General features: G+C 39.3%; 2 protein-coding genes and 2 long non-coding RNA genes across 4 annotated transcripts; 3 read left to right on the plus strand and 1 right to left on the minus strand.

The window, feature by feature from the left end:
* The first annotated feature begins 368 nt into the window (after positions 1-368).
* Positions 369-1,968, plus strand: LOC120457639. The gene is made up of 2 exons (XM_039645134.2): positions 369-1,697; positions 1,753-1,968. The coding sequence occupies exons 1-2, from the start codon at positions 369-371 to the stop codon at positions 1,762-1,764; spliced, it is 1,341 nt and encodes a 446-aa protein (XP_039501068.2). The 3' UTR covers positions 1,765-1,968.
* An 8,981-nt stretch (positions 1,969-10,949) lies between these two features.
* On the plus strand, positions 10,950-11,218 carry LOC120457652. The gene is made up of 2 exons (XR_005617069.1): positions 10,950-11,012; positions 11,074-11,218. It is a non-coding gene; the product is annotated as an uncharacterized LOC120457652 (long non-coding RNA).
* A 736-nt stretch (positions 11,219-11,954) lies between these two features.
* LOC120457633 lies at positions 11,955-12,622 on the minus strand. Its single transcript, XR_005617063.2, has 3 exons — positions 12,378-12,622; positions 12,040-12,197; positions 11,955-11,972 (listed from the first exon to the last, which is right to left on the minus strand). It is a non-coding gene; the product is annotated as an uncharacterized LOC120457633 (long non-coding RNA).
* A 2,579-nt stretch (positions 12,623-15,201) lies between these two features.
* On the plus strand, positions 15,202-16,345 carry LOC120457638. Its single transcript, XM_039645133.1, has 2 exons — positions 15,202-16,074; positions 16,130-16,345. The coding sequence occupies exons 1-2, from the start codon at positions 15,220-15,222 to the stop codon at positions 16,139-16,141; spliced, it is 867 nt and encodes a 288-aa protein (XP_039501067.1). The 5' UTR covers positions 15,202-15,219; the 3' UTR covers positions 16,142-16,345.
* The last annotated feature ends 7,056 nt before the right edge of the window (positions 16,346-23,401 follow it).

Here is a 23,401-nt window from a genome sequence, read left to right on the forward strand (position 1 = left end):
TTACATATACTCCTGCATAGCAGAGAGTAGGATAGAGAGAAGATGAATTGCTTATTGTAGCTTATCTTCATTCTGTCTTTTGTAGCTTTGTGGTATGTGGCTTTGTGTGTGTACTCATGATCTACGCGTCGTCAGTCGATTTATGAAAGCGAGCGTGTGCAGTTCTTACAATAAAGTGACACAGAAAATAAAACATCAAAGTGCCTATTTATTTCATGCTGGTCTGACAATATTTAAATATATAATTGAATTCCACAATAATATTAGCCAATTACCATAGTCGCTAATAAAGAAGAACTGAACTAAGCAAATCGTCGCACCGGAGGTAGTTCGAGCGTTTACAACATCAGAAGTGGTCATTACTCACTATGCCTGACACCATATTAAATCAATTCTCGGTGCAACAACTAAAAAAATGGTTGGGAGCCCTTGGACGCCAAACTTCCGGCACTAAAGCGGAGTTGATAGGGCGTCTCCAAGCCATTTCTCCGGAAAAACGTGGCGATCCACCGTCAAACAACGGATCAGCAACGGAAGCAACGGATGGAGCTGCATCGCAGCTAGCACAACGAGAGCTGCAAGAGGGAGACACACCAGCGACCCCGTTAGACGCGCAATCGGCGGCGTCAGAGACCCTAGAAAGTCTGGATTTGGAGCAGTTATCGCTAGTGGATGCCGAAAAAGCCACCCTGCAGAAAATTCGTGACGAAATAGATGCAAACATGGCCGTGTTGCAGAGCATTTACACAGAAATCGACGAGGCGAACAAGAACAAGTCCGTTCATGCTGGGCAAGCCCATGACGTCATCGAAAATAACATTGAAAATGATGGCAATGTTAACATGTGCGCTAACAGCACCAATGTCAAAGCTAACAGCACCAAAGTGACCATCACTGCCGATAACATGATCGGGGGAGATACCAGTGTTGGAAAGGAGACCGCTAGCAGTGATGATCAACGCCAGAGTACAAATGTAAACAAACTCTTGGAATCGCCAGCAGCAGCGCTTGCCTTGGCAAAAGAGGTCACCATGGAGTACGACGGCAGCGTGTGTGTGCGTAATTGGGTCACACAGTTCCAGAACATCGGCAAGATCTACAATTTGGACGACGGCTGCTTGCATATGCTTCTAATTGCCAAGCTGAAAGGGAGTGCACAACGTTGGCTGCACGCAAACACCACGCGAATTCTGGAGTCAACCGATCAGCTGTGTAAGCAGTTAATTGTGTCATTTGGGGTCAAAATGTCCAAAGGAGAATTGAGGAGCGCATTCCAAAAGCGCGAATGGCGTTCAGAGGAGAAATTTGCGGCTTATTTCGAGGACAAGATGATGCTGGCCAACGATATCAACATCGATCTGGAGGAACTCCTGGAAAACATTATCGAAGGAATTCCGGCACCAGCGCTACGCAATCAGGCCCGCATACAGTGCTTTTCCGAACCGATGCAGGTTTTGAGAGCCTTCTCGGAAGTACGTCTGCCAAAGCACAAGCCGGATAATAGTTCGCCAAAACGCTTCTATGAAGGAGGCCCAGCTAAGAAGGATCTGCGTTGCGCCAACTGCAACTCAAAAGGACACTTCGCCAAGGAGTGCCTGAAGCCGAAGAGAGAGCCCGGATCCTGCTACGCTTGTGGAGCGTTCGGACACTTCGTCGGACAATGCCCGGAGCGCAAGAGCGCCAATATCAACAATTATGTAAGGCAGGTTAAGATTTTTTTTCACAGTAGCTATAAAACCCCACTAACTACAGAATGCCTCATAGACACCGGGAGCCCAATATCATTTGCAAAACTAAGCAGTATATCCAGTGAAGTCAATTTAGAGTCTGCTGCTGAAAACTATTTCGGGCTAAATAAAAGCCAACTAATAATACTCGGAAAAACCTTATGTTACATTACAAAAGAAAGAATAAAATGTTATTTTGATTTATACGTAGTTCCAGACGGGTCTATGAGTCATAATGTAATCCTTGGACGAAATTTTATGGAAGCTTGCCAGCTTAAACTGGATCCAGATACTTTGGGAAGGATTACGGTTAACTCATTAAATGAGGAAACAGTTAGTACCTTAGACAATGATACAGTTAGTAATACAGTTAGTGAGACAGTTAGTGATACAGTTAGTAATACAGTTAGTGAGACAGTTAGTGATACAGTTAGTAATACAGTTAGTGAGACAGTTAGTGATACAGTTAGTAATACAGTTAGTGAGACAGTTAGTGATACAGTTAGTGATACAGTTAGTAATACAGTTAGTGAAACAGTTAGTAAAACAGTTAGTGAAACAGATTATGGAACAGTTAGTATAGCAGATATCGAAACGAGTAGTAAAACAGTTAACCCTGCAGTTATTAAAACACTGAACGAAACAGTTATTCCTTTAGGCAGCGTTACAACGGATTCCGCACTTAGTCAGAAATTTTATAATACAGTTAGGCCCAGTTATGAAAAAGCAGTTAGAGAAATTTTTAGCATTGATTACCAAGAGGATGAGCAAATGAATTACATATGCGGCGCAGAAAATGACCGAGCCTTAAACTGTCAATTGAAAGAGATTATCAAAAGCAACTACTTAAATGTTAGAAAGCCTACCGAACCTCTAGTCAGATGTGAAATAAAACTATGTTTAGAAACGTCAAAACCATTTAGCTGCTCACCAAGAAGACTTGCCTACTCAGAAAAGGAGAAATTACAAAAATTGTTAGATGAATATATGAAAGAAGGGATTATACGACCTAGTGAATCCGAATATGCTTCGCCAATAGTTTTAGTTAAAAAGAAAACGGGAGACATACGACTATGCATAGACTTTAGAAAACTAAACAAGATATTAATCAAGGACAATTACCCGATACCGCTTATCGATGACCTCTTAGACAAACTAGTTAACAAGAAAATTTTTTCGAAACTTGATTTAAAAAACGGTTATTTTCATGTATTTGTTAATAAGGATTCGGTTAAATACACCTCATTTGTTACACCGTTAGGTCAATTCGAGTTTCTCAGGATGCCAATGGGGCTAAAAACTGCATCGGCAGTGTTTCAAAGATTTGTAAACAAAATTTTCGAGGATCTCATTAGGGACAACAAAGTAATTGTATACATGGACGACATCATGATCGCCAGCAAGGACACGGAGGAACACTTAAGAACCTTAAAGGAAGTGTTTCTCAGATTAGCTCAAAATAAATTAGAATTAAGAATGGATAAATGTGAGTTTCTTCAAACAAATATTAAGTATTTAGGATTCATTATAAACGGCGAAGGCATTAGGGCAGATGATAAAGGTATAGATGCCATACAACATTTTCCAATTCCAGACAAGATGCAATCCGTTCAAAGTTTCCTAGGTTTATGTTCATACTTTCGTAGATTCATAAAAGATTTTTCAACATTAGCGAAACCGTTATACGACCTCTTGAGAAAAGACGAGAAATTTAAATTTGGAGAAAAAGAAATGAGCTGTTTTTCTACGCTCAAGGAAAAGTTAGTGCAGGCGCCGGTTTTAGCCATTTATAATTTCAAAGACGAGATAGAGCTGCACTGTGATGCAAGCGCTCTTGGCTTCGGTGCCGTATTATGTCAAAAGAAAGAGGATGAAAAATTGCACCCCATATTTTATTTCTCAAAACGTACAACAGTCGCTGAGGCAAAATATCACAGTTTCGAACTGGAGACGATGGCAATTATTCACGCACTGAGACGATTTAGAATATACTTGTATGGAAAACGCTTTAAAATCATTACTGATTGTAATTCACTTACTTTAACACTGAATAAGATTGAACTTAATCCACGAATAGCTAGATGGGCGTTAGAGCTCCAGAACTACGACTATGAACTTATACATAGAGAAGGTAAAAGGATGCAGCATGTAGATGCTCTTAGTAGATGTACGAATATCATGATAGTAGAATCGAATACGTTTGAAGACAATTTAGTAATTTGCCAAGCCAAAGATCAAAAAATTCAAGAAATTAGAAAACTGTTAGAGGAAAATGAACATAAGTTATACGAAATGAGAAACGGAATAATTTATAGAAAATGTAACGACGGCAGACTATTATTTTATGTTCCCACAGACATGGAAGATCATATTCTATTTAAATATCACAATGAGATCGGACACATAGGTAGAGACAAAATGTTAGATATAATTTTGAAATCTTATTGGTTTCCCAATGCCAAAGACAAATGTTTAAGCCATATAGAAAATTGTTTAAAATGTGTTGCGTTCTCCCCTAAGACGGGTAAGGAGGGATTTCTGCACTGCATTCCAAAAGGTAGTCAACCGTTTGAACTAATACATATCGATCATTACGGCCCAGTCGACTCGGGTAGATCCAAAAAACATATTTTTGTTGTCATCGACGGTTTTACTAAGTTCGTACGTTTATACACTACAAAGACCACCAATACAAGAGAAGTCATAACAGCTTTAAAAGACTATTTTAGAGCATACAGCAAGCCTAGATGCATTATTTCAGACAGGGGAAGTTGTTTTACATCCAAGGAGTTTGATGATTTTATGTTAGAGTTTGATGTTAAGCATATGAAGATTGCGACTGGATCACCACAGGCGAACGGACAGGTTGAAAGAGTCAACAGAAGTTTAGGTCCAATGATAGCGAAACTGGTAGAACCAGAGAAAGGTATATATTGGGATACAGTAATAGATAAGGTGGAGCACGTTCTAAATAATACACAACACCGCAGTATCAAGCAAACTCCAAGCAAAGTTCTTTTTGGTTTAGAGCAGAGAGGAAAAATAGTAGACGAATTGAAAGAAAAACTAGAAGAATTAGATAACACTCCAGAAGATAGGGATTTAGAGAAGATTAGGAGCGAAGCAGAAAATAATCAAGGAAAAGCTCAAGAGTATAACAAAACACAATATGACAAGTCCGCCAGAAAACCTTCTGAATACAAAATAGGAGATTATGTAATGGTAAAAAATTTCGACAGCACAGCAGGTATTTCTAGAAAATTGATTCCAAAATGTAAAGGTCCATATATGATTTCCAAAATATTGAGAAATGACAGATTCTTATTAAAAGACGTAGAAGGTTTCCAGGTATCCCGTAACCCGTACCAAGGTGTCTGGAGCATTCAAAACATTAAACATTGGATAGGCAATAAGAAAAATAAACGAACACACAATTAAACACTGTTAACAAGGTCAACAAACATATATAGTACGTGCAATTACATAAATATTTAAGATACAAAATCATTATATATATAACTACAAACAAAAACAAGAGAGAACGCTATAGTCGAGTTCCCCGACTATCTGATACCCGTTACTCAGCTAGTAGAAGTGCAGGTTTGTGGGCGTTAGAGTGGGCGTGGCAAAAAGTTTTTTGGCAAATCGATAGAAATTTAGACGACTAATACAAAAATGAAAAAATATCTAAACATTTTTCAAAAGTGTGGGCGTGGCAGCTTTGGGCGGTTTGTGGGCGTTAGAGTGGGCGTGGCAAAAAGTTCTTTGGCAAATCGATAGAAATTTGGAAGACTAATACAAAAATGAAAAAATATCAAAACATTTTTCAAAAGTGTGGGCGTGGCAGCTTTGGGCGGTTTGTGGGCGTTAGAGTGGGCGTGGCAAAATTTTTTTGACAAATCGATAGAAATTTACAACACCAATACAAAAATGAAAAAATATCAAAACATTTTTCAAAAGTGTGGGCGTGGCAGTTTTGGGCGGTTTGTGGGCGTTAGAGTGGGCGTGGCAGCATGATTCGACAAACTTGCGCTGCATCTATGTCCCTGGAGTCTGTATGCTTAATCTCAACTTTCTAGCTTTTGTAGTTCCTGAGATCTCGACGTTCATACGGACAGACAGACGGACAGACGGACAGACGGACAGACGGACGGACAGACGGACATGGCCAAATCGACTCGGCTATTGATCCTGATCAAGAATATATATACTTTATATGGTCGGAAACGCTTCCTTCTGCCTGTTACATACTTTTCAACGAATCTAGTATACCCTTTTACTCTACGAGTAACGGGTATAAAATGTAAACCATGATCAGGGGATCAGCTAGTCAGGACGGCCGAGTTGTAGTAGGATAGATACCCTTTAGGCCCACAGTACCATGTATGTATCATGTAGTAGTTTAGGTTAACGTATGAAGCCCATGGTGGCAGAGAGAAGTATGCGATCATATCCCCGTTATAAGTAAGGACAATACTGTTGTCCCGCTCTTACTTATAAGTTAGCTTTAAGAGATAACAATGTACATACACCTAGCTCTCACGCATGAGAGAGCATAAGAAAAACGAAGAAGCAAAGCGCGGCATTCGGTCGCTGGTTCTTGAAGAATAAAGTCGCTAATAAAGAAGAACTGAACTAAGCAAATCGTCGCACCGGAGGTAGTTCGAGCGTTTACAATATGTACACATTCGGTGTTGGAAAATATAAGAAGGGAATGCCATGAGAGAGTCGAGAGAGAACCAGCAATAGAAGCGGACGTGATTGCAACGAGCGGCAAAAACATTAACATCGATCAAAACTTATTTGATTAATTAATTAAAGTATACCTAACACTATAACGTTTCGATTCTTTCACATAGTTAGTCGCGCTACCCACTCGCTTAATTCCTGACAAAACTGAAAGCTTACACACATAGGCATCGCGAATCATATTTCTTGGTGTTTATGTGGGATAAGATAGTGCGCAATAAGTGAAAACGTGCGAAAAATGAGAGTATAAAAAAAGCAAAGAAACGAAGCAACAAACATGCCTCCGAAGAAAGATTACGTATGCAAGAAGACCTGCAACATAAATGCAGAGAAGCAGGACTCTCAACGTCAGGAAATCGTGAAGACTTATTGAAGAGACTAAATGCCCATAACAGTGACGACGAGTACGCGAGTGCAGGAAACCAATCAATGCAAAAAAAATTGCCGAATTAGAGAAACCATTGCGCGAACTTCAAGAGAGATCTTTTCATCCGAGCAGTATCTCCTCTCCAATCGAAAACGGTCAAAACGCAAACGAAATAATAGAGTGTAGTGTATGCCTAACACGTCTCAACAAATCCTTTCGCGATTGATTGCGTCACAAGCTAAGGTTGCTACGTCACAGCAACACGATAATGTTGATACGTCTCCGCAACACGCTAATGTTATCACGTCACAGCAACACGATAATATTGTTACGTCTCAGCAACAGTACAATATCGTTACGTCACAGCAACACGATAATGTTGCTGCGTCTCGGCAGCACGTTAATGTTATCACGTCACAGCAACACGATAATGTCGCTGTCTTTCCCCAACATTCGATCTTTCCGCAACTTGTTAATTTCTCTATGACACCGCAAAACCACGTTAATTCGCAAGCGTATACTTATTCGTCACAGCCAAATTAATTCTCCGATTCCCCACGCTCATTTGGGACACTGTAACGCAACAGCGGCACCGTTCGGCACATATTTACAGCCACACTATGATTTAAATCCATACAATACACATTCGTAACATCGTCAAAAAATAACGAAAATCCATATACCCCGATTCCGCCAAACTTCTTATACAACCGCGGCCCAACGGTATCTGAAAACATTAATAGTTCGTACGGAAATATAAGTGAAATGGTATCTCTTCTCCCGGAATTCAACCCATCATCCATCAAGTCCTTAGATTCGCAACACTTCATTAGACGCATTGACTCCCTTCAAACCGCATATCGTTGGGATGATCGAAATCTAATATTTGCAGTTCAACAAAAGATGCTAGGTTCTGCTTGGTATTGGATAGACTCAACTGAAGAAGTCTTCCAAACATGGCTAGAGTTTAAGTCAAAGTTCCTCAACGATTTTCCATGTCTCAGTAATTCCGCAGACGTTCACCTTAAAATGTCAAAAATTCGTCGAGATCTCAGAGAATCACCGCAAGACTATTTCTATAAAATGCTAGCTATTGGTAAAAAGGGTGAGTTAACCGATTCAGCAATATCAACACACATCATCAACGGGATTAATGATTACGATTTTAAAAGGAAGATATCTAATAATTATATATCTTGTAACGACCTGTTAAGAGATATTCTTGCCTATTCAGCGCATAACGAAATAAAGCATAATCACTTTAATATGTCTAGCAAACGTGATCCCAACGCTCAAAAACAAAATATACAAGCGTTTCCAAAAAATGTTAGTATGCCACGCCCATTAGCTTGGGCGTTACCGAAAGGTGCTGGTGAGCAACGTTTGGCAGTAGTAGTGTATAAGCATTGTTTTTTATACTTCACAGAATATGAGACCTTTTTCTTTATAATGACAATTTAAGTGTGGTATGCCAAAAAACAGTTTCTATTGTTATTGCAGCACATATGGGTTTTTTATTTAAGGCATTTGGTGTTGCATTTACCACTTTATTGATCGGTGGCAAATTTTGTAGAGCTCCATTAGCATACCTGCCAAATCTACTTCACCCACGTATAAAGCAGCAATAACTGGCCTTGAAATATCAATGTAAGCTTATTTTTTTGGCTCCAACGTGTGAATATTCCAACAGGCTGATAACCTGCATATATTAGTTAAACAGGCGTATTATCAAACCGTTTTGCACACACAAGATAATGGTTAAATTCGCATTTCATATCAAAAGAACCAGTCCCGCGCTGTTTTAATTCCGCATCTGAGAGCAGTTGGAAATTTCTTAATAACGGTACCTGTTGCAAAGATTCATATTTTCTTTAACGAAATCAGAAGGCTTACTGACGTAAGGATCAATTTTATCAAAGCAATTGTCAACAACATCGCAAAAGTCAGGCTCGCAACCTTCAATCACTGTATTTTCCAGAAGGACAACCTCGATACTTTCTCCCTTTCAATAATTCCATCTAAACTCCTCTCCAGTACCATAGAAACAGAATAATTAACATTTCTTCTACTGCTTAAGCATATCGCTGTCATTCAAGATTTACTCAATCGAGGAAGAAAAATAATTGTTTATCCCCAACTCTGAACTTGCGAACTCAGCTTCCATTGAGATGATTGAGCTTTGGTTTCCACTTCATAACCATAAACCCACGATTCGTCACCACGACGCCACAGTCAACATTCGGAATGCATCCGCCCACTTAATTTTGTTTTTTACACAAAATTGGACACAGGTTCTTTGACCCATTTTTTTGAATAGGTAATAATCGAAGACGATCCAAAACACATGCATGCAAATCAGCTGTCAACAATTAAGTGTACATTCAAAATGGCCCAGCTTGTCGGCATAAGTGACAGACATGAGTACCAACATAACGCCACAAAAAAATCAAAATTCGCGAAAATTCAAAAATTCGCGATACTTTGCGAAATTCGGGAAATAATATGTATTTATTCTAAATCTATTATTAATTAGTTTGCAGGGGCGCCAAGCGTGGGAGTGGTCGCATTTTTTTACAAATTATCAATGCTATAACAATAAAATGTGTGAAGTTTAAACCATGTAACTCAATTTTTCCACTTTATGCCCAAAAATCTAATTCTGGACCATAGTTCAGTGGTTGTACGTACTAAATAGGTATTAAATGTTTCGATACTTCTACATTGCAGCCCTAATTACAATGTAACCCTAGACAAGAGCAAGTTATCGATAGGATGGGAGCGAGTGTAGAGTCGAGAGTCAAGTGGAAAAGTTGTCAAAAGCGGTTGTTACTAAATCTAAATTTCGTCGTCATAAGTCTATATAATTAAATGTTAAGCTATATTATTTGTTTAATTAAACCATATAAGCGGAGAACTTACCCTCGTCCTTGCAGTACTTCGATTAAATGTTGGTGACTACAAACAAAATTTTGTTCTTGTTAAAGATTTTCTATAAAAAACACATTTGGATTTAGAATTGACCCTTGAGCAGATCTGCTGCGTCGTTGTCGTTCTTTTGCCTAAATTGGCAGTATGATTTAAGCGCAGAATTAATGAAAAGAAATAACCGAAAAAGTATTGTCGAGACCAAAAAACGTTAAGAAAACGTATAACCTGTCAAGATTATTGGGAAATAATGACCCGGGAGAAGTTCTCTATTGGTTTTGGGCTCCAACAATTTTTCTTGAAATAAATCGGCCGGATGCGGAAATATAGACCTTGCGGTCGCGTTTTCACTCTTCAATAATGCAATAATGCTCGCTCATTATTCCATCCTGGACATTGCAACAAATGCTGCATGCATATACATTGCGCACAAGAACAATTCAGAGAACAGGGCTGGATACAAGCCCAGAAAGGCAAGGAGACAACAGAGGGCCAAGGAAAGACTCCCTGCTGGTTGCACAAGCAATCGGCGACAAACGCCTTGGAACGACACGGTCTATTCTCTGACTATAGCTTCAAATTACCGCAAGCCGATATTGATGACCCAGAGAAAGCAGCTAACGGCTCGATCGGCCATTTCAAATCCAGGCGTCATCGGTGCTGTCAATCCAATATAAAAATTGTCTTTAAGTAGCCTGGGAGGCGAGAAGAGGAAGTCAGCAGGATGGTAAAACCTAAGCCACCGCTATACGCCGCGCTGAGCGGCTTACCTAGTGGTAAGTTTTTAGTGTGATGAATTTCGTCGGCAGTTATTTATGTAATATTTTTATTAGGTTCGGCGATTGATAAAAAGTTTAAAAGTTAAAAATTTTACTGAATCGAAGTTGCCAGAAGCAGTAACGTAGTGTAAAGCATCGTTCGGCGATGAATTCCCTACTTTCCTCATTGACATACAGCTCTATCACGATGTTGTCGCAGAACTGAGGGACCTGCCGCTCCACATCATTGCAGTCTAGGGTGGAGCGATTGACCACGGCCCACTTGTCGGTGTTTAGGCCCGGGTTCTGCGACTCCTCACGTCCTCAGGAGGCCGAAGAACTCGATTAAGGGCTGGCAGGAGTGCGGCGGGCACATACCATAGACGGCTGAGATGACCCATTGGGCGGTTTCCTCATCCTCGCAGACCACTAGCATGCTGGAGTCGAACGTCTGCGGATAGATACTCGTAAGGCCCACAGTATTATGTATGTATGTACAATCCCGGTTATAAGTAAGAACTATATATTGGACTTACTCATAATTTAGCATTAAGGGATAAAAATGTACAGATTCCGTTCACGCATACATAGAGATATAGGAGAGCATAAGTAAAAGGCGAAGAAGAAAAGCGCGGCATTCTGTGGCGAGTTCTTGGTTAGACGAGTGGAATAAAGGAAAATAAGAAGTTTAACCTACGCATCGGCGTCGGTTGGCGTTCACAATTAGGGCAACGGTGTCCACACCGTCCGAGTCCGAACTCTGGTTTGTTATCACCAGACCGTACCGCCGGTTCTCGGGCATTGTGTTCGCATACGGCGGCCAAGTATCCCTCTTTCCCTCTTATTTTTGGGGGAATTGGTTCGAGTAAGAATACTCGCAGTGAACTGTGGTCCAGAAATCGATTTGTACACTCAGGGAAAAATTAACGCTTTTCGATATCAAATCAAGAACGAACCGCATCGAAAGTACGGTAAACTCGAATTTTTTTGATTCAAGGACAAAATTTTAATTCAAGAACGAATAATTTGAGACCGAAATTATGAATTTGAGAACGAACGTTCTGGATCCAAGTACAATAAATGTACTGCTTTAAGTATGGGAAATACTTAAAATAAATATTAAAAATACTTAACCCAAACTCGTCAAATTTTAATATGTGCATTATAAATTCACGGTTTAAATTGTACAAATTTAAAACTGAAGTATGAGTATTTTTATTTTCAGAGCAAACACTTTTGTTTTAAGAACGAATCATATTTATTGTTTATTTACACGACTTTAATAGTTTTGTTATTCTTATTTTATATATAGTAAATGTATACATAAAAACTTCCATAATTTTTTTCTTAAAAATTAAATTGTTACACTTTTCTTAAAGTTCTTACAGCTAAACATATTTAACGAAACGCGGTGTCAAGCAAAATAATAAATAGAGTCCTGGGTATCTATCAAAAACGAAGAAAGCCAAATATATTAATAAGTAAATAGAAATTTTGTTATTAGTTATATTACCTTCATTTATTGCCGGCTGTGCTTCGGTAAGCTGTTGCCTGCTGAGATGGTTTTTAATCTTCCTATCGTAAAAAGGAAACACTGCGCTTCAGGTCGTCCTATTTAAAAACCAATGCATGCTCATTCTCTGGGCGTATTTCCCAGAAGTCAATTTTTAACTGTAAATATTACACATTAATTTATAGATTTATTTCTTTTAGAAGTAACATTTGGCAACACAAAAGTTTTATACACATACATGCATACGCATATACATATGCGTGCATGCAAACACGTGCATAGGCCACCGACTTTTTATGTATGTATATTACATACTTTATTTAAAGATTTCTACTTACCCTGCACACCGTGCCCATTTTCACATTATTCTTCAATTATTTCACTTAATTCACTTTGTACTTGTTACTCCAGGAACTTTTTGACACTAAATGAGCGCCGTGTTGCAATCGATTATCGAAAAAACATATGTTTCTTCAACAACACAGAAATGTATGTAATCGATATAAACAAGTGTAAGAAGTCGAATGGCTGGAGATTTTTCGATCGCATAAATTTTAGTTTAAACTTCTTATATTTTTTGTGTATATTCTTTTAAAATTGGCCGCATAAAATGATCAAGGAATATACATAAATGAGAAAAGATAAACCTTTGTTTTCCATGAGTATCAATAATATCGCTTTTGAAATGTGTAATTCGAGTACAACTAGTACTTATTCCAAGAACGGTTGTCTTAAAAATTTTAAGTACGACACAGTACATTTTTAAGAACGTTCGTTCTCAAATTATTCGTTCTTCAGTTTTCTGAGTGTATACCCGTTTCTCGTAGAGTAAAAGGGTATACTAGATTCGTTGAAAAGTATGTAACAGGCAGAAGGAAGCGTTTCCGACCATATAAAGTATATATATTCTTGATCAGGATCAATACCCGAGTCGATCTGGCCATGTGGTATACTCTTCAATAACCTCTAAAGCAAGCATGCGATCCAGTTCATCATACATAATTTTTTCGATAGCTGGGGACACAGGATAATGTCGCTGCTTGATAGGTACGGAATCGCCAACGTCAATGGAGTGGAAAAGCATGGTCGTTTTCCCTATACCCTTTTCGGCAAAGAAGGAAAGCATTAAACTACGGCGTCAAGTTGCTGTTTTTGTTCTTCAGTCAGAAAACGAACATCGTCTAGATCTACTGCTGAGAGATTACTTTCTGGACTAGGTTTCATTTTAGCATATGGTAATAGCTGATATTCTGTCCAAAAATCGAACCCTAAATAAAGTGATTGCTTTAACGAAGGTACGATGTAAAAAGTAATATCCTTGGTCATATTGTTGTACTGAATTTCTGTGCGAATCTTGCCCACGGTGTTTTGGGATTTTCCATCGTCTAGTTTTCCACCTATATAACTAAAAGAGGCACCAGTATCCATTAATCCAGATACTGATCGGCCAAGAATTTTTACGTTGCGTATGGTCGTACATCAGAGGCAATAATTGCTGATAACAAAAACCGTTTTTCGATTTTTATCTGATCAAAAAAATCTTTAATACGCTGTGCAGATCGCGAAGGCTGTCTCTGATGTTTATTGAGAGATTCGCCGGGTGTACCTAATTCGGTTAAAGGATAGTCTGGTTGTTGAGACAAATCAGGGAGAGAAGGTACAGAGCAGCTATTGGTTACTCCGTATTGGCGGCTTTCGTCACCACTTGTTTGTGTGCCCCTTTCAAAGGTGCACGGCCTCGGTAGTTTTTGAGCGACAATGAGGGCATGAAGGAAGGTAGGTGTCTGTTTTGCCACGCCCATAGCAGAACACACGACGTTCGGGTAAGCAATCCTGATATCTGTGTCCGATTTTGCTACAATTCCAGGAGGATAAGTTAATTGCGGAAATTTCAACTGTGTCTGAATCCGACTCCACTTCGGTTTCAAGAATTGCCTCCTGCACAAACCTATCAGGAGCAGGAAGAGGTTTTCGCAATCCTGGCTTGACAGTAAGCATGAACGTTTCCCTTTGCGAATAATGCTACTGATCTCCTTATATAAAAAAGCTCATGCTGAATTTCTGGGGTACACTTTGGTGGTAATGCCAATACCAATCGCTAGCAACACCTTTAAATAAAGTGTTGACATGGCTAGTTAGAAACATAAAATTACCTTCTAATGTCTGTTTGGTAAGAGCTTCGACCCTAGTAAGAAAATAGATAAGAATGAGTTTTATCCGGGGTAGAGTGTAGTTTATTCACCCACAATTCTAGATCCAACCTGAAAAGGAAACAGGAAATATAAAAATGGTAACCTGTGTCACACTCCAATTAAAACTCAAACTGGTGGCATCCTTATAAGTCCCATATTGTAGTAGGATAGATACCCTTTAGGCCCACAGTACCATGTATGTATCATGTAGTAGTTTAGGTTAACGTATGAAGCCCATGGTGGCAGAGAGAAGTATGCGATCATATCCCCGTTATAAGTAAGGACAATACTGTTGTCCCGCTCTTACTTATAAGTTAGCTTTAAGAGATAACAATGTACATACACCTAGCTCTCACGCATGAGAGAGCATAAGAAAAACGAAGAAGCAAAGCGCGGCATTCGGTCGCTGGTTCTTGAAGAATAAAGTCGCTAATAAAGAAGAACTGAACTAAGCAAATCGTCGCACCGGAGGTAGTTCGAGCGTTTACAACATCAGAAGTGGTCATTACTCACTATGCCTGACACCATATTAAATCAATTCTCGGTGCAACAACTAAAAAAATGGTTGGGAGCCCTTGGACGCCAAACTTCCGGCACTAAAGCGGAGTTGATAGGGCGTCTCCAAGCCATTTCTCCGGAAAAACGTGGCGATCCGCCGTCAAACAACGGATCAGCAACGGAAGCAACGGATGGAGCTGCATCGCAGCTAGCACAACGAGAGCTGCAAGAGGGAGACACACCAGCGACCCCGTTAGACGCGCAATCGGCGGCGTCAGAGACCCTAGAAAGTCTGGATTTGGAGCAGTTATCGCTAGTGGATGCCGAAAAAGCCACCCTGCAGAAAATTCGTGACGAAATAGATGCAAACATGGCCGTGTTGCAGAGCATTTACACAGAAATCGACGAGGCGAACAAGAACAAGTCCGTTCATGCTGGGCAAGCCCATGACGTCATCGAAAATAACATTGAAAATGATGGCAATGTTAACATGTGCGCTAACAGCACCAATGTTAAAGCTAACAGCACCAAAGTGACCATCACTGCCGATAACATGATCGGGGGAGATACCAGTGTTGGAAAGGAGACCGCTAGCAGTGATGATCAACGCCAGAGTACAAATGTAAACAAACTCTTGGAATCGCCAGCAGCAGCGCTTGCCTTGGCAAAAGAGGTCACCATGGAGTACGACGGCAGCGTGTGTGTGCGTAATTGGGTCACACAGTTCCAGAACATCGGCAAGATCTACAATTTGGACGACGGCTGCTTGCATATGCTTCTAATTGCCAAGCTGAAAGGGAGTGCACAACGTTGGCTGCACGCAAACACCACGCGAATTCTGGAGTCAACCGATCAGCTGTGTAAGCAGTTAATTGTGTCATTTGGGGTCAAAATGTCCAAAGGAGAATTGAGGAGCGCATTCCAAAAGCGCGAATGGCGTTCAGAGGAGAAATTTGCGGCTTATTTCGAGGACAAGATGATGCTGGCCAACGATATCAACATCGATCTGGAGGAACTCCTGGAAAACATTATCGAAGGAATTCCGGCACCAGCGCTACGCAATCAGGCCCGCATACAGTGCTTTTCCGAACCGATGCAGGTTTTGAGAGCCTTCTCGGAAGTACGTCTGCCAAAGCACAAGCCGGATAATAGTTCGCCAAAACGCTTCTATGAAGGAGGCCCAGCTAAGAAGGATCTGCGTTGCGCCAACTGCAACTCAAAAGGACACTTCGCCAAGGAGTGCCTGAAGCCGAAGAGAGAGCCCGGATCCTGCTACGCTTGTGGAGCGTTCGGACACTTCGTCGGACAATGCCCGGAGCGCAAGAGCGCCAATATCAACAATTATGTAAGGCAGGTTAAGATTTTTTTTCACAGTAGCTATAAAACCCCACTAACTACAGAATGCCTCATAGACACCGGGAGCCCAATATCATTTGCAAAACTAAGCAGTATATCCAGTGAAGTCAATTTAGAGTCTGCTGCTGAAAACTATTTCGGGCTAAATAAAAGCCAACTAATAATACTCGGAAAAACCTTATGTTACATTACAAAAGAAAGAATAAAATGTTATTTTGATTTATACGTAGTTCCAGACGGGTCTATGAGTCATAATGTAATCCTTGGACGAAATTTTATGGAAGCTTGCCAGCTTAAACTGGATCCAGATACTTTGGGAAGGATTACGGTTAACTCATTAAATGAGGAAACAGTTAGTACCTTAGACAATGATACAGTTAGTAATACAGTTAGTGAGACAGTTAGTGATACAGTTAGTAATACAGTTAGTGAGACAGTTAGTGATACAGTTAGTAATACAGTTAGTGAGACAGTTAGTGATACAGTTAGTAATACAGTTAGTGAGACAGTTAGTGATACAGTTAGTGATACAGTTAGTAATACAGTTAGTGAAACAGTTAGTAAAACAGTTAGTGAAACAGATTATGGAACAGTTAGTATAGCAGATATCGAAACGAGTAGTAAAACAGTTAACCCTGCAGTTATTAAAACACTGAACGAAACAGTTATTCCTTTAGGCAGCGTTACAACGGATTCCGCACTTAGTCAGAAATTTTATAATACAGTTAGGCCCAGTTATGAAAAAGCAGTTAGAGAAATTTTTAGCATTGATTACCAAGAGGATGAGCAAATGAATTACATATGCGGCGCAGAAAATGACCGAGCCTTAAACTGTCAATTGAAAGAGATTATCAAAAGCAACTACTTAAATGTTAGAAAGCCTACCGAACCTCTAGTCAGATGTGAAATAAAACTATGTTTAGAAACGTCAAAACCATTTAGCTGCTCACCAAGAAGACTTGCCTACTCAGAAAAGGAGAAATTACAAAAATTGTTAGATGAATATATGAAAGAAGGGATTATACGACCTAGTGAATCCGAATATGCTTCGCCAATAGTTTTAGTTAAAAAGAAAACGGGAGACATACGACTATGCATAGACTTTAGAAAACTAAACAAGATATTAATCAAGGACAATTACCCGATACCGCTTATCGATGACCTCTTAGACAAACTAGTTAACAAGAAAATTTTTTCGAAACTTGATTTAAAAAACGGTTATTTTCATGTATTTGTTAATAAGGATTCGGTTAAATACACCTCATTTGTTACACCGTTAGGTCAATTCGAGTTTCTCAGGATGCCAATGGGGCTAAAAACTGCATCGGCAGTGTTTCAAAGATTTGTAAACAAAATTTTCGAGGATCTCATTAGGGACAACAAAGTAATTGTATACATGGACGACATCATGATCGCCAGCAAGGACACGGAGGAACACTTAAGAACCTTAAAGGAAGTGTTTCTCAGATTAGCTCAAAATAAATTAGAATTAAGAATGGATAAATGTGAGTTTCTTCAAACAAATATTAAGTATTTAGGATTCATTATAAACGGCGAAGGCATTAGGGCAGATGATAAAGGTATAGATGCCATACAACATTTTCCAATTCCAGACAAGATGCAATCCGTTCAAAGTTTCCTAGGTTTATGTTCATACTTTCGTAGATTCATAAAAGATTTTTCAACATTAGCGAAACCGTTATACGACCTCTTGAGAAAAGACGAGAAATTTAAATTTGGAGAAAAAGAAATGAGCTGTTTTTCTACGCTCAAGGAAAAGTTAGTGCAGGCGCCGGTTTTAGCCATTTATAATTTCAAAGACGAGATAGAGCTGCACTGTGATGCAAGCGCTCTTGGCTTCGGTGCCGTATTATGTCAAAAGAAAGAGGATGAAAAATTGCACCCCATATTTTATTTCTCAAAACGTACAACAGTCGCTGAGGCAAAATATCACAGTTTCGAACTGGAGACGATGGCAATTATTCACGCACTGAGACGATTTAGAATATACTTTTATGGAAAACGCTTTAAAATTATTACTGATTGTAATTCACTTACTTTAACACTGAATAAGATTGAACTTAATCCACGAATAGCTAGATGGGCGTTAGAGCTCCAGAACTACGACTATGAACTTATACATAGAGAAGGTAAAGGATGCAGCATGTAGATGCTCTTAGTAGATGTACGAATATCATGATAGTAGAATCGAATACGTTTGAAGACAATTTAGTAATTTGCCAAGCCAAAGATCAAAAAATTCAAGAAATTAGAAAACTGTTAGAGGAAAATGAACATAAGTTATACGAAATGAGAAACGGAATAATTTATAGAAAATGTAACGACGGCAGACTATTATTTTATGTTCCCACAGACATGGAAGATCATATTCTATTTAAATATCACAATGAGATCGGACACATAGGTAGAGACAAAATGTTAGATATAATTTTGAAATCTTATTGGTTTCCCAATGCCAAAGACAAATGTTTAAGCCATATAGAAAATTGTTTAAAATGTGTTGCGTTCTCCCCTAAGACGGGTAAGGAGGGATTTCTGCACTGCATTCCAAAAGGTAGTCAACCGTTTGAACTAATACATATCGATCATTACGGCCCAGTCGACTCGGGTAGATCCAAAAAACATATTTTTGTTGTCATCGACGGTTTTACTAAGTTCGTACGTTTATACACTACAAAGACCACCAATACAAGAGAAGTCATAACAGCTTTAAAAGACTATTTTAGAGCATACAGCAAGCCTAGATGCATTATTTCAGACAGGGGAAGTTGTTTTACATCCAAGGAGTTTGATGATTTTATGTTAGAGTTTGATGTTAAGCATATGAAGATTGCGACTGGATCACCACAGGCGAACGGACAGGTTGAAAGAGTCAACAGAAGTTTAGGTCCAATGATAGCGAAACTGGTAGAACCAGAGAAAGGTATATATTGGGATACAGTAATAGATAAGGTGGAGCACGTTCTAAATAATACACAACACCGCAGTATCAAGCAAACTCCAAGCAAAGTTCTTTTTGGTTTAGAGCAGAGAGGAAAAATAGTAGACGAATTGAAAGAAAAACTAGAAGAATTAGATAACACTCCAGAAGATAGGGATTTAGAGAAGATTAGGAGCGAAGCAGAAAATAATCAAGGAAAAGCTCAAGAGTATAACAAAACACAATATGACAAGTCCGCCAGAAAACCTTCTGAATACAAAATAGGAGATTATGTAATGGTAAAAAATTTCGACAGCACAGCAGGTATTTCTAGAAAATTGATTCCAAAATGTAAAGGTCCATATATGATTTCCAAAATATTGAGAAATGACAGATTCTTATTAAAAGACGTAGAAGGTTTCCAGGTATCCCGTAACCCGTACCAAGGTGTCTGGAGCATTCAAAACATTAAACATTGGATAGGCAATAAGAAAAATAAACGAACACACAATTAAACACTGTTAACAAGGTCAACAAACATATATAGTACGTGCAATTACATAAATATTTAAGATACAAAATCATATATATATAACTACAAACAAAAACAAGAGAGAACGCTATAGTCGAGTTCCCCGACTATCTGATACCCGTTACTCAGCTAGTAGAAGTGCAGGTTTGTGGGCGTTAGAGTGGCGTGGCAAAAAGTTTTTTGGCAAATCGATAGAAATTTAGACGACTAATACAAAAATGAAAAATATCTAAACATTTTTCAAAAGTGTGGGCGTGGCAGCTTTGGGCGGTTTGTGGGCGTTAGAGTGGGCGTGGCAAAAAGTTCTTTGGCAAATCGATAGAAATTTGGAAGACTAATACAAAAATGAAAAAATATCAAAACATTTTTCAAAAGTGTGGGCGTGGCAGCTTTGGGCGGTTTGTGGGCGTTAGAGTGGGCGTGGCAAAATTTTTTTGACAAATCGATAGAAATTTACAACACCAATACAAAAATGAAAAAATATCAAAACATTTTTCAAAAGTGTGGGCGTGGCAGTTTTGGGCGGTTTGTGGGCGTTAGAGTGGGCGTGGCAGCATGATTCGACAAACTTGCGCTGCATCTATGTCCCTGGAGTCTGTATGCTTAATCTCAACTTTCTAGCTTTTGTAGTTCCTGAGATCTCGACGTTCATACGGACAGACAGACGGACAGACGGACAGACGGACAGACGGACGGACAGACGGACATGCCAAATCGACTCGCTATTGATCCTGATCAAGAATATATATACTTTATATGGTCGGAAACGCTTCCTTCTGCCTGTTACATACTTTTCAACGAATCTAGTATACCTTTTACTCTACGAGTAACGGGTATAAAAATGTAAACCATGATCAGGGATCAGCTAGTCAGGACGGCCGAGTTGTAGTAGGATAGATACCCTTTAGGCCCACAGTACCATGTATGTATCATGTAGTAGTTTAGGTTAACGTATGAAGCCCATGGTGGCAGAGAGAAGTATGCGATCATATCCCCGTTATAAGTAAGGACAATACTGTTGTCCCGCTCTTACTTATAAGTTAGCTTTAAGAGATAACAATGTACATACACCTAGCTCTCACGCATGAGAGAGCATAAGAAAAACGAAGAAGCAAAGCGCGGCATTCGGTCGCTGGTTCTTGAAGAATAAAGTCGCTAATAAAGAAGAACTGAACTAAGCAAATCGTCGCACCGGAGGTAGTTCGAGCGTTTACAATATGTACACATTCGGTGTTGGAAAATATAAGAAGGGAATGCCATGAGAGAGTCGAGAGAGAACCAGCAATAGAAGCGGACGTGATTGCAACGAGCGGCAAAAACATTAACATCGATCAAAACTTATTTGATTAATTAATTAAAGTATACCTAACACTATAACGTTTCGATTCTTTCACATAGTTAGTCGCGCTACCCACTCGCTTAATTCCTGACAAAACTGAAAGCTTACACACATAGGCATCGCGAATCATATTTCTTGGTGTTTATGTGGGATAAGATAGTGCGCAATAAGTGAAAACGTGCGAAAAATGAGAGTATAAAAAAAGCAAAGAAACGAAGCAACAAACATGCCTCCGAAGAAAGATTACGTATGCAAGAAGACCTGCAACATAAATGCAGAGAAGCAGGACTCTCAACGTCAGGAAATCGTGAAGACTTATTGAAGAGACTAAATGCCCATAACAGTGACGACGAGTACGCGAGTGCAGGAAACCAATCAATGCAAAAAAAATTGCCGAATTAGAGAAACCATTGCGCGAACTTCAAGAGAGATCTTTTCATCCGAGCAGTATCTCCTCTCCAATCGAAAACGGTCAAAACGCAAACGAAATAATAGAGTGTAGTGTATGCCTAACACGTCTCAACAAATCCTTTCGCGATTGATTGCGTCACAAGCTAAGGTTGCTACGTCACAGCAACACGATAATGTTGATACGTCTCCGCAACACGCTAATGTTATCACGTCACAGCAACACGATAATATTGTTACGTCTCAGCAACAGTACAATATCGTTACGTCACAGCAACACGATAATGTTGCTGCGTCTCGGCAGCACGTTAATGTTATCACGTCACAGCAACACGATAATGTCGCTGTCTTTCCCCAACATTCGATCTTTCCGCAACTTGTTAATTTCTCTATGACACCGCAAAACCACGTTAATTCGCAAGCGTATACTTATTCGTCACAGCCAAATTAATTCTCCGATTCCCCACGCTCATTTGGGACACTGTAACGCAACAGCGGCACCGTTCGGCACATATTTACAGCCACACTATGATTTAAATCCATACAATACACATTCGTAACATCGTCAAAAATAACGAAAATCCATATACCCCGATTCCGCCAAACTTCTTATACAACCGCGGCCCAACGGTATCTGAAAACATTAATAGTTCGTACGGAAATATAAGTGAAATGGTATCTCTTCTCCCGGAATTCAACCCATCATCCATCAAGTCCTTAGATTCGCAACACTTCATTAGACGCATTGACTCCCTTCAAACCGCATATCGTTGGGATGATCGAAATCTAATATTTGCAGTTCAACAAAAGATGCTAGGTTCTGCTTGGTATTGGATAGACTCAACTGAAGAAGTCTTCCAAACATGGCTAGAGTTTAAGTCAAAGTTCCTCAACGATTTTCCATGTCTCAGTAATTCCGCAGACGTTCACCTTAAAATGTCAAAAATTCGTCGAGATCTCAGAGAATCACCGCAAGACTATTTCTATAAAATGCTAGCTATTGGTAAAAAGGGTGAGTTAACCGATTCAGCAATATCAACACACATCATCAACGGGATTAATGATTACGATTTTAAAAGGAAGATATCTAATAATTATATATCTTGTAACGACCTGTTAAGAGATATTCTTGCCTATTCAGCGCATAACGAAATAAAGCATAATCACTTTAATATGTCTAGCAAACGTGATCCCAACGCTCAAAAACAAAATATACAAGCGTTTCCAAAAAATGTTAGTATGCCACGCCCATTAGCTTGGGCGTTACCGAAAGGTGCTGGTGAGCAACGTTTGGCAGTAGTAGTGTATAAGCATTGTTTTTTATACTTCACAGAATATGAGACCTTTTTCTTTATAATGACAATTTAAGTGTGGTATGCCAAAAAACAGTTTCTATTGTTATTGCAGCACATATGGGTTTTTTATTTAAGGCATTTGGTGTTGCATTTACCACTTTATTGATCGGTGGCAAATTTTGTAGAGCTCCATTAGCATACCTGCCAAATCTACTTCACCCACGTATAAAGCAGCAATAACTGGCCTTGAAATATCAATGTAAGCTTATTTTTTTGGCTCCAACGTGTGAATATTCCAACAGGCTGATAACCTGCATATATTAGTTAAACAGGCGTATTATCAAACCGTTTTGCACACACAAGATAATGGTTAAATTCGCATTTCATATCAAAAGAACCAGTCCCGCGCTGTTTTAATTCCGCATCTGAGACAGTTGGAAATTTCTTAATAACGGTACCTGTTGCAAAGATTCATATTTTCTTTAACGAAATCAGAAGGCTTACTGACGTAAGGATCAATTTTATCAAAGCAATTGTCAACAACATCGCAAAAGTCAGGCTCGCAACCTTCAATCACTGTATTTTCCAGAAGGACAACCTCGATACTTTCTCCCTTTCAATAATTCCATCTAAACTCCTCTCCAGTACCATAGAAACAGAATAATTAACATTTCTTCTACTGCTTAAGCATATCGCTGTCATTCAAGATTTACTCAATCGAGGAAGAAAAATAATTGTTTATCCCCAACTCTGAACTTGCGAACTCAGCTTCCATTGAGATGATTGAGCTTTGGTTTCCAC

This window comes from Drosophila santomea, unplaced genomic scaffold, assembly GCF_016746245.2.
Source record: "Drosophila santomea strain STO CAGO 1482 unplaced genomic scaffold, Prin_Dsan_1.1 Segkk69_quiver_pilon_scaf, whole genome shotgun sequence".
In the NCBI taxonomy this organism is placed as follows: Eukaryota; Metazoa; Arthropoda; class Insecta; order Diptera; family Drosophilidae; genus Drosophila; species Drosophila santomea.